Source organism: Strix uralensis, chromosome 4 (assembly GCF_047716275.1).
Source record: "Strix uralensis isolate ZFMK-TIS-50842 chromosome 4, bStrUra1, whole genome shotgun sequence".
NCBI classification, from domain to species: Eukaryota; Metazoa; Chordata; class Aves; order Strigiformes; family Strigidae; genus Strix; species Strix uralensis.
Window position 1 is genome coordinate 107,053,234 of NC_133975.1, and position 11,999 is coordinate 107,065,232.

General features: G+C 55.8%; 1 protein-coding gene across 3 annotated transcripts in view; it reads right to left on the reverse strand.

The window, feature by feature from the left end:
• LTBP2 (latent transforming growth factor beta binding protein 2) overlaps nucleotides 1-10,893 on the reverse strand; it is a 73,697-nt gene extending 62,804 nt beyond the window's left edge. For all 3 annotated transcript variants that reach the window (XM_074868399.1, XM_074868400.1, XM_074868398.1), the window contains exons 1-2: nucleotides 10,113-10,893; nucleotides 1,706-1,776 (exon numbers count right to left, since the gene is read on the reverse strand). In XM_074868399.1, the coding sequence (XP_074724500.1) occupies nucleotides 1,706-1,776; nucleotides 10,113-10,567 (526 nt within the window). In that variant the 5' untranslated portion in view covers nucleotides 10,568-10,893. The remainder of the gene's footprint in view (nucleotides 1-1,705; nucleotides 1,777-10,112) is intronic.
• Nucleotides 10,894-11,999: the final 1,106 nt, after the last annotated feature.

The following is an 11,999-nucleotide window of genomic DNA, read 5'->3' on the forward strand; positions in this document are numbered from 1 at the left end:
AGCTTCTTCCCTGCTTCATCCTGCTAAGAGGTTCCCTCTGGCTGTATTTCTACCCTGTTAACTTCCTTGATATGCCCCATATCAAAGATATTAGACAGCATCACGGTGCAGAAACTAACTGGGATGGGCTGTCCAGCTTGCCTTGGCAGCTTTAAAAACAGCCTAACGTCACCAGCAGCTTGAACTCCAGCAGAAAAGCCCAGTGAGGGAGGTAGCTGGGAACGAAATTATGTTTACACATCATGAGTCTCCACCTAAGTCCTGCCTGAGATTTACCATCCCCTGTTGGGGGGACACTGTCAGGCCCGATCATGTTGACAGTGTCCTTTTAATGAATCCTTGGAAACAAGGTGCCCAGCACCTGAGCAATCACTAGACAGCCTGTGTGGCTACAAGCCCAGATCTACTACTCCTACAAAAATCCCTAATGAGAGAAAGATGCTGCCATCGCTGGCCCCGCGCTCTGTTTACAGACGCTGTCTGGCAGCACAGCACGGTCTCTACCGTTTGGCTTCTGTCAGTGGTGGGGAGAGGGAGAAGGGAGGTGAGTCAGCCCTTGGCCCCTTGCTCCTGAACAGCAATCGCTAATGCAATTATCCCGGCACAGCCAAAGCGCTGTGAGATCCCGCGGCAAACAAAGCTGAGCCTCTTTCCCTGCTAAACATCTGGGCAGCTGCTGCCACTCGAGTGAAGGCAGATGCTCTCAGCTACTCTGGGCAAGGCGTTCCCATCCAGAAAGCCTGCCTGGTGCCTGTGTGCTCCCTGCCCTCTGAGCTGCCCAGGCGCTGCAAGCAGCCCCTCACCCCTCTGGGACCGGGCAGGTGCACGGGGCAGCAGATCCCTGGGAAGGCCCACGGGTGGGCTGGGTGGTGTAACCCTGTTGTTTAGGGACAGGGATTGTGGCAGGGGCGGAGCTGTGGTTACAGAGCTATTGGGGATGGAGATGACAGTGCAGCTGCCTCTGGCGTGCATCGCACTGGTGCCTGCCCAAACCCCTTATCTTCCAGTGCTGAGTCCTGAAGTACAAAATGATCTCAGCCCCCAGGGTTGTGACAGGGCCATCTGGAGGAGCAGAGCCCTTATTAACCCCTCTGTGGGGAGGCAGGAGGGCCCTGGCCAGGCAGTTTCCGCGCTGCAGGAGTGCCCTGCAGCCCCCCGCCATTTTACACATCCCACATGCTGCACCTTGCTCCAGCCCCACCTGTCCTAACCGTTGTGCCAACTCCATTAATTGCTTTCCTTAATAGCACTCTGATAATTTGCAGCTCTGATTTCCCCCTCAGCATCAGCAACGCTCACCCACGGGAGCACAGCCCCACTCTGCTGGTCCCAGCACCTGCTGGGACTTTCACAGACCTGCCTTTTGCTCCAAGCAGGACGATGAGAGCCCAGGGCTTGAAACTCACCCATAAATGTGCCATTACAATGCCCTGCCCCGACAAGACCCTGCCTGGGATGGACACTAATAACCATAATAAAGTAAAGCCATAATTATTCAGCATGCTCAGACTTTGCCAGCAGGCAGGGAGAGCTGACCCACAGCCCAGTAGACCCACGGGGAGGCTGCAGCACCGCCTCTGGGGACTCCACGGACCATTTCCTGCCCCGGCACAGAGCAGAAGACGTGTGGGGTGTCACAGTAGTATTTAAATGTTTTATAGGGGTGCATCACGAGACCTGCACTGGCTGAGACTGTCATACTCACGTTTGATGCAGCGGTTTGTGCCAGGAGCCGTGGTCCATCCTGGGCAGCACTGTCTGCCGCAGACATTTGGCCTAGGCAGAGAGACAAAGCAGCGTGGTTAGGAGAAGGGGAAGCAGAGGTCTCTCTGCAGCCAGCACCTCTGAGTCACCCGTAAAATTATTTCCTGCAGCATGTGATATTTCCTTCCAGATGGACCAGCAGCTGAGATCAAAACCAATGGGACAAGGGCTGAGTTGTTTAAGTGCTTGGAAAAGAAACCCCCAAGGACAATGTGAATGCTGCAGTGTGAGCGATCCCTCAGGGAGTATCTCCCTTTTGAACTGGCATTATGCTGGGTTCCTGGCACAGCGCTCAGAGGAACCATTTTCCTCCTGAGAGCAATTGGAGGCCAGCAGCCTGCGATCATTAAAAATCTCACAGCACTTCATGGCATTGGGGTGTAAATCAGGCCTGATTCCAACTTTGGTCATAGCATCTCGCCTCCGCAAATGTCCCAGGCTGCTTCGGCCGAAGACAACACTTCATTCTCCACCCAACTGCTGCCGCCTGTTGCTGTTCATTGCTCAACCCTACCCCGAGAGGGACGGCATGCCAGCAGCCGCACCAGCCGCTCCCTAGCTTGCTCTCCCTTTGCGAGCACCCCAGTCCCACATTTGTTATGTGTCTCTGGTGCAGCAGCCCTGGGGGCTGGGGACTCTCCAGGGCTATAAAATTTGTGTCTACCCAACATGCACAGTGCTACACTAATTCCAGGATGGTCAAATAATTTCCACAGTTGCTAATTCCAGCACTTTGCTGCAGCAAATTTTTGACCACCTTTACATAAATGACATCTTCCCCACCTCTCCCTTACTATGTGTTTTCAGGTAGTGACCACTGCTAACACACAACTATCGGAGATAGTGCTATGCCTCCAAGAGGTGCTTTGCAATGCCCAAGCAGGCAGCTAATCCTGCTTGCTCTGGTCACATCTCATATTTACATGTCTATAATGAGAAGGAATAACAAGTTGCAGGTTGCTCTCCAGGTGTATTTACTCATCATGGAGGGAAGGTTTTAGGAATATGTGACTTTTGCATGTCTAGGTAGATGGGAGAGCACAGTCATCAAAAGATAAAAAGTTAGAAATAGGCAGCCTGAAAGCTCTGGAAAGCCTCTGGAAATGAAATGGGGAGTATGGTTTATTTCTAACGCTGGACAAGGCAGTCAGAGCTGCTGACAGAATTTACAGGAACCACGGAAACATGCGCATTTGTCTTCTCGATTGACTTTAACATGAACACAGCAGGGTCAGATGATGATCCTGCTCCGAACCGGCACCCTCGTGACTCCTGCATCCACATGACATATATGATGAGACTCCAGAAGTGCCAGAGCTCAAGCTGTGGGGCTCACGTTTTAGGAGAGACAAAGACGGGGGGTATCAGGTGTGCCAAGGATTGTCCTGGTGTTCATGAATGAAGCTGCCTGTAGAGATACAATCATTCCACGTGGGAAGGGGAAGTGGTCTGAGAAGTCATATCATTTGTAAAGTGTTATCCAGCCCTTCAGGATCAACAGTTTATTAACCCGGGTAGATTTTTGTAGGGAGAAAGCACTGAAATTCCATTGGTGTGACTTCCTGCAAACAGAACAAGCCGAAGTAATTCCTGCATCCACTCACATCTGCTCTGGCTGAGCTACAGCACCAATTTCCAGCTTTGTGTCTGTCGACCCAAAGAGATCTATGGGTCTCTTCTTTAAGACATCTCCAGAAAATATCCTATGAAAGCAAACTTTCCTTTACCTACTGCACATGAGCCCATGAAAGGCTTTAAACTTTTTAAAGATGTCCAGATCAGTAAAGCGAGAAACCCACTAGGCTGGAGCAGGTCTTTAGGTAATTAAGGACTGCTGAGGGACTTCACTCCAAGCAGCAGCATAAGCATCTTTGCTTAGACTGTCACTGCTCCCATTCTTCCCTCTGCACAGCTGAAACACACCGTGCAAGTCATATTCAGCTGGTCTGTTCAAAGAGCAAAGCCCTTGCCCTTTCCCATCGCAACTTACTGACATAATCAAGAGGTTGCTTCTTGTAGACAAAATAACTACCTTCTCCAGAGAAGCTGTTTTGGCCTTGAATCACACTATTAGTTCTTCATGGGATTAAAGTTCAAGTTTTATCTACATCTCTGACACTCATGCCGGAGGGAGCATGCTGCTAGCTGTTCTCAATGCCAACAGCGAGCCAGAGGTTGTAGGAAGAAAGGTACGAGTCAACAACAGACAGGGGCCCAAGCCTGTCTGCCCAAGCAGACAAGATCACTCTTGAAGGCATGAAACCTCTGTTGAGTTCAGCACAAACCTCTCATTAACAGAGTCACTCTGTGTCAGTGCCAACTCCAGACATGACTTGCCAGCCCCAGGTGAAGGGAGATGCTAGCATCGGGGCGATGCTCCTCAAGGGAGGACAGCCCAGCACACACATTGGGAAACAACCTGGCAGGGATGCCCTCGGAGGCATTGTCCCTTTCTTCCATAACCTCCTGAATGAGACGATGGGCATAGATGGAGGAAGGGAGGACCTCCAAGACTCACTCCAGGAAGTAAACACTTGAGAGGAGCAACATGTAGGTAGCACTGGAAGGCAGAGAAGGACCACGACTATTTCCTGATGAAAACTCAGAAGGACCTCACAGAGCATGGGGCCCCAAGTAAGCAAGAGCATCAACAGTAGAAAAATAACTATGGGGGCTTTGCCACATGGGACCCAGTCCTGAGCACATCTGGTTCTACTTAAAAGCCTTTAGTTGACATTTGCATGGCTTGAATGCCATGTGATTTTCACTGCCTTACAAAAAATTCAGAATGAATCCCGGGGAGGTTTAAGGAACACGCCATGTTTACAGGGTGGAGGGATGGTGCTCGAGAGAGTGGCAGCCCCTGGCTGCATTTGTCCTGCTGCAGGTGCCATTGCCAACATTTTGGGCAAAGACACAGCTCAGGTAGGAGCCACCTGCGGGGCACGTCCAGCCCTTGGCCTCTCCAGCCAGCGCTGCTTCTGGAAAACGAAACAAGTGGCAGGGTCCCTCCAGGTCTGGTGTCACCATGCTAGGGTTGGCTGCTGGGGAGCTACCTGTACACACCAAGCAGCCCCTGATCACCCCCCATCGCACAGGGGACAGGGGCTTCCAAGGCAGCAGGTGGAGCTGCCCGTCAAGGGGACTTGCTGGGTGCCATGATGCACCAAGCCCCTGGCAGACCTAACAATGACGTGAGCCAAAGCCGCGCTTGTAACTTTGAAGCACTCAGCAGCCACACAAGGCTGAGCACCCAGGCTGCCTCTTGCTTACCCACCCCTTGAAACTGGAAGCACGGCAGCAGTGAGAGGGGAACAGGACCCTCATTCTGGGCAGCCTGGGGTGCAGAGGGATCAGATGGGTGGGCATGTGGAAGGTCAGCAGCTCTCCCAGGTGGAAAAAAGTTCAACACAGCCCCAGATCAAAGCAGAACAGAAGACATGTCCTCACACAAGTCTCCCAAGCTGAAGCCCCACTGAACACTCATACTAGGTCACGCTGCACTGCACGGGGATGCCCTATCCCCAGCCCTGCCACTGATGCCAAAACAAGCCTTGGACAAGCCATCTGTCTTTCCTATCTCTGTCTCCTTACCAGTGGAACAGGTTAATTAACCTATTTCCCTTCCCAAGGGACAGGTCAGCTAGCACACATCTTTCCTAGGGCACATTTCCTGGGACATTCCCAGGCACCTGATGGCCTGTAACACTGGACTGCTACAGGGCTCATGGACCACTTAGCACCTTCCAAAATAGTTCCCACCCCAGCTCAGGCTGGAGCTGACAGAGACCACTTCCAATAGCCAGTTTCCCCTTTTCGGAGAGAAAGGGTGTTGAATAGCTCAGACAGCTGAACAGCCACAGTGCCAGAGAAAGACGTAAGGCATAGCTCACTAGTGCAGACATGGACTTTGAGGTTTGCCTTTCTGGCAAAACGCAGGGTGAGGCACTGGGTCCACATCTCAGCCCCTGCTTCAAGTGCCAGGTACTCCCTGAGGTCTCCAATCAGCACAGGCAGCAGTAAGCAACTGCAAACCAAGCCTGCTCTTCACTCTGCAGCTAGTACACACCATCTGGGTCCAGGTATAGTCCCCAGCGGGTTGTGAGAGCTTGGTGCACAGGAGGTGTCAGGCACTACTCACTGGCCTGCTCCTTTTCTGGGACAGACATCTCCCTGACACCCCTCACAGAGCTGAAGTCAGTGCCATGAAGCCTCCGTACATCCAGAAGTACCATTCACAGCACTGACTGGATGCACCAGCACAACCTGCAACTTAGGCAAAGGAGCTGCAGCAAGCCAGTCCTTTATCACCTGCTTCGCTGCAACAGCCAGAGGCCACCATCAGGATCAGACCTCCACTGTGCAAAGTGGTACCCAGGATGAGAAAAGCCTGCAAGATCTTGTAGTGTTATCTGAAATCAGAGCCAAGCAACTGTAACAAGCACTAGGGGGAAGGAAAACAAGAAAACAGTAGTAAGATCATGGCTTCACATAGTTTCAGCATGTGCACAGCCTCCATGATGATCACATACTGTTTCTGAAGCATTCAGTAGAACCATTTTTTCACCATTTATTTTAACAGCAACTATGCATCATCTTTCAACTTCATGCAGTACTCTTGTGCTGCCAGATATGCTGACTTCATTCAGGTCATTTACAGCATCCTTACAGAAGGCCAGGGGGACCATTAGATCATCAGGTCTGCCTTTCTACTGCAGGACAGTGAACTTCATCCAACTGCATATGAAATATTTGCAGTCAGACCCAATGAAGAACATTAGCAAAAGGCTGCTGGCATCGATGAACCACTGAAAATCCTCTGCCAAGTCCACATCAGCATTAACTGCCTCCGCTCCTGAGCAGTCCTATACATACACTGCAGCAAGAACCTATATCCCACGAAGCCTGGGTAAAGCACAACTATGTAGCCACAGACGGTGTCTACAGCAGCAATTAAACAGGTACTGGGGTGCAGAATGCACAAAAAGAAAGTGTGAGGGAGAAGGAGAGAGTGTGGAACTCCCCACCTGTTACCCAGGGAGCCTCACATGCCCCTGAAAATTGCCCAGGAAGGTACCAGAAGTAGAGGCTTCCCCAGACTACTCCCCCGTTACCCACCTTCCTCTGATTTTGTGTACATCACCTGAGGATCACCACTGGGACCCACCCTCCCAGCCAGGGGACAGGGGAACGAGGTGGGTCACATCCCAGGGGACACAGAGGTGGAGGGAGATGCCTACAGTGTCTTCCCAGCAGGAGTGACCAGCCCAAATTAGGGATGCCTCCTGCACACGAGTACAGCCATAGCTGGCATGCATCAGGGCTTGGGAGCTCCCTACCCCACAACACTTGCGGGAAAATCTTTCCAGTTGGAGGGGGCTGCGGGAACAGGCAGTTTAAGCAGAGCACAGCAAAGCAGAGATGCTTTCAGGGCTGGATTGTTTTCCTCACTCTGTGTTAGAAGACAGTAATTTTCTGCCGTATTTGCTGTGGTGTCAAAAGTCACCTCACAATGAGCCTCCAGTAGAAAACACTAAAACCCAGGTCTTGCAAGACTTGTGGTTGGATGCACTCATGGAAGGGTGTGAGCAGGTCTCACCTGCAACAAGGTCAGACATGAGCAGAGTGGCAGACACATCCAAACAGTCCCCAGGAAAGAAACTCAATTTTGGGTATGCCGCTACCAAATAAAGTGAGAAAATAATTATCCAGAAAAAGATACAGTGCTAATAAATGGGTTTTTCAACCACGGGACCATGTGGGCCCCCGGGGATACCAGCAGAGAATTGTGACTGGGGAACCGGTAAAGGCAACCCACGCAGGAGTTGCGATTTTAAGCCAAAGTAACTGTATAAATAAATAGCGACAGGGTTTAGTGCAGCCTGCAAAGCTACCTGAGTAAGGGAAAATGAAGGTTGTCATACTAGAGAGTAGTACGAGTTCAGTGTAAATAGAACAGAAAATATCCCACCTGGCAAAAAAATGAAACATCATGAAATGAAGTTTTTTTGGGGCCCTGAATTTCCTGGATGGAAATGTGTCCAGTGCAGCAAGGGGCGTAAGAAGATGGATGAGGTGGAAGGACGGAGTCTCACTGAATGGTTGGAGGCAGCAGCAGCTAGCTTTCCATGAGGAGTAACGCCATGTGGTTACTCACGGACAATTATTTCATATTATTTCTCATAAGCTCCAAAGACAGTAGGTCATAGAGAAGTTTAAAAAGTGCCGATTTGGACTCCAGAAGAGATGGAAAGCTACTGATGAGAAGCCATTACATGTACTTGCCAGAGTTCAAGTTCTTGGGGATCGGAGCAAGCCCTGTATCCCCAGCCCTCATCTTCCAGGGCAGAGCAGAGGCAGAGAACACAGCACAACCTGCGTGGGGAATACAGCACCAAGGCACAGCTCTTCCTTCCTCTAAGCCTGGAGGCAACAGCACTCTCCAATACCCCAGGAAGTCAAATCTAGCTGGTAACAGGTCAACAGCATGTAAGTGCTGGACTAACCATCCCTGTTTGCACCCTTGATTAAGGGATGAAAGCGAGCTACTTGCAGAGGTTCAGCACTCTGCTGAACACCACGTGAACCTTGGGGTGGCCACCTGCTCCTAAGACAGTGTGGGACGGCTGTCGTCACTGGAGGCAGCTGCAGCCAGAAAACCTGGTGGAGGGTATTCAGGGTAGTCATTGAAAAGAAACGGGATACATCTCAGATGACTCAAATCCAACTGAACCGCCATGTGATCCCAAAGCAATGCTGACAACACTCTGACTGCAGAAAGGGTAAAACCCTCTGAGCCCAAAAAAGCCCAAACCTGACTGAGCAGGACTGGATCTTCCCAAGACTCTCACTCTGGGTGGCTGACAAACCAAGGCTAATGGACTGGGTAAGCCAAAACCTGCTCAGGACCTACCTGCCATTGATTAGTTGTTAGTGATAAACACTTTACATATCAAACATAATGGAAGAAGAGCAAGTTTGGTGCTTCTGTGGATTTGTTGAAGGAAAGTACACAGAGTGGCCCAGGGAACATCTCTGTCTTGAAATTTTGCAAGGAGGTGAGTACGGGAGGGAGAAACCTCAGAGACTGAGCTGTCTTTTGTACTCTAGTGAATGTACTCCCCATCCAATGTTAGCAGAGGACATTTCTGCCCATGTCAGAGGGCAGTAAGCCCAGAGCCTGCCCTCAGTGTCCCCCTGGCAGGGCTCACATAGAGAGTGGACGCATGCTGCCACATGGGTCAGCCAAACTGCCTGCATGGTGGCTTCGGTAGCCCTTCCCAGCTGACAAAGGAGCTCATCTCAAGGGGCATCAGCCACGGGGGAGCAGAGAGGGAAACGCAGAGGAGGGGGCCCAGGGCTGAAGGGTACATCAGCGCTGCGCCAGACGTCCCGCTCACAGGCTCCCCTCGCAGAGGAGCAGCTGGCCTTGCCATATGATCTCCTCTCCACCTCCACAGGGCTGTAGCCAGAGAGTGGAGCTGGAAGCGGCCCTGCCAGGCAAGTCATAGGAAGCCTCCCCCGGCTGAGCCAGCTGAAGCCATGGGAAGCTGCCGCGGAGTGCTTACAAGGGGCCCGTTACGGGAGGAAGGAGCCAAGAGGTACCTGCAGCAAGAGCGGCAGCGGCCAGGCTCCGTCCTGCGGAGCCAAGCGAGCCCCTCCAGCCTCTCCCGCCACCCACACACCATGGCCACGCTCCCTCCCCCCGGCAGCCCCCCACCCCGCACGCTTTCCACAACGGCCGTAGGCAGCCCCGGAGAGCGGCAAAGTAACAGCCGCCGCCTGCCGCCCCGCGCAGCTGTCTGACCTGCCGAAGCCCTGATGTGTCAGCAGAAGGGCACCGCAGCCTGTGTGCCCCTAAACCGCACGTCCCCCTGCGACAGGCAGCCGGCAACGCGGCGTCCCACCGCCCGCCTCACACCCGCACGCGTGCAGACGGACGCACAGACACGTGCGTGCAGACGGACACACGCACACACGCGTGCAGACGGACGCACACACGCCGACGGACCGTGAGGGCCAGAGCAGCGCCATCGGCCGCCACACGTGCGGGACAGATGCGCGGCACGAGAGCGAGCACCGAGCGGGCTCCCGCTCCGCTCCGGGGCCCGGTGCCGGGGCCCGGTGCCAGGGCCCGCCGCGGGGCAGCACGGCCCAGCCCCCTCGCACACCACCCCCGTCCCGCTGCGCCCGCGGGGACAGAAGGGGCGATGCACCGGGATGCAGCGCGGGGCTCAGGACGGGACGCGGCCCCTCCGTCCGGGGCTCCCTGGCGCCGGGACCACCGGGGCTCACGCTCCGCGCCCCCAGCAGGGCCACCCCCCGCCCCGCCCCGGCGCAGCACTTACCCCGCCATCCTCCCTCTGCCGCTCGGCTCCTTCGCCCGCGGCACGACCCGGGCTTTCAGCCCGCTGCCCTGCCGCTGGCGGGCGGGGTCCGGCCGGTTCCTCGGCGCCGGGCCGGGACCGAGCCCGGCGTCGCCCGTCTGGCCCCGGGGCGCGGGCAGCGCGCGGTCGGGACGCTGCCTCCGGCCGTCGCCGTCGCTCGGGCTCCCCGCGGCGGCTGCGGGGCCGCGGTCCACGTGGAGGGCGGCGGGGAGGGGCCGTGCCGGCGGGGGGGCTCTGGGCGCCGGGGACAGGCTGCGTGCCGTGCCCGCCGCCCCCAGGGCAGCCCCCCGGCCCCGCGGCCGCGCCGCCCCCCCCCTCCCCGGCTCCAGCCTGGCCGCGGGGTCCGGCCGGCAGTGGGGGAAGCCCAGGAGGACGGCCAAGGTGAGCGGGAGGAGGCTGGCGGCGGCGCCCCGCATGGTGTCCGCCGGCGGCGGCGGGGGCAGGCGGGCGGCGCGGAGCGCTCAGCGCCCGGCTGGCATCCTCCGGCCGGCGCGGGGCAGCGGGGACCGCCGGCTCTCCGCCCCACGCTCACCGCCCCATCCCGCTCCGGGGCTCCGCCGGGACCTGCCACCCACCGGGGCCGGAGGCGCAGACAGCAGGGCTGAGGCAGGGGCGCGGGCTGCCGAGCGGCCCCGCAGGAGGAGGAGGAAGGCGGCCGGCCCCGCTCGCCGGGCTGCCAGCGAGCTCCCGCGCTCCGCAGGCAGCTCCGAGCACCTTCGCGCCTGCCTCTGGCACTGGCAGAGCCTGGAGGGGATGGAGGGTTTTATTTTTGGAAACCTCCCCCTTTTGTGTCTTTTTGATGCTGACATCCCCCCCTCTCCAGAGGACACGGCTCGGCCCCCCTCCTTAGGAGAGGAGACATTCCAGCAACACCCACTTTGGCAGAGGGAAACAAACTACAACAGAGAAGCCTTAACCCCTGCCTGGCCGGGGAGACCCGTCCGCCGCCTGCCCGGCAGCCGGCGCGCAGTCCCCGGAGCCCTCCCCGCCGCCTGGCCCGCAGCGAGCCGCCGGCTCCCGCCGCAGCTGGAAGAGCTCGGGGAGGGCGGAGCAGCCCCGGGCGTGGGGTGCACGGAGCAGGAGACACGGAGCGGGAGCCATACACCGCCGGCCCCCGACGTCTAGGGACTTTGGAGCTGCGTCTGCACCGCTAGCCCTCTTGCTGCTCTTGATCGCATCTCGTCGGAGAAAGGCACGGCAATGGGAAGAGCCTTACTTGCCATCTCACCCTGGGGCTACAGAGCTCCCAAATCCCCTCAAACCCGGCTCAGGGCTTCATACTCTTCCTTGTATAGGTCCAGGCTAGAAAAGGAGCCACCTAAAAGCTCCAGGTCCTTCAGCTAAGAGAGATCTTTCAGGAGACACATCCCACCAACTTAAGAGTAGATGTCCATCCCTCCCCCCATCTGTCTCTGTGTGGGCACCTGGAGGTCGAGGGATGACTTGAAATGCCTGCTTTGTATGCACTGAGAAAGACTGAGGGAAGGGTAGGAGGAGGAAGAGGGGGCAGAAATCCCACTTCAGCCACACGCATCAGCTTGGCCGTGTCCTGTGCCACATTTCTGCTTCTCTCGGCTGCCCTTAGCCTTCTTGGGCAGGGAGCGACTCCTCCCAGAGGAGCACAGCCTCTGTCCCAGTCCAGCAACACAGTATATTTGGGGTGGGCTCATTCTGGCTCACAGCAGCATCTGTGAGCTTGGTGGGTGGCTAAAGACCTCTCACTGCATCTCTGCATGCAAGGAGGCAAAAAGGGGCACTGCAGCTGCTCAGGGGACAGAGATGGTCACTGGCGTGTGTCCCTGCAGTTGGTCCTGTGGCCAGTAACACAAACACATTTTCAGTCTTATG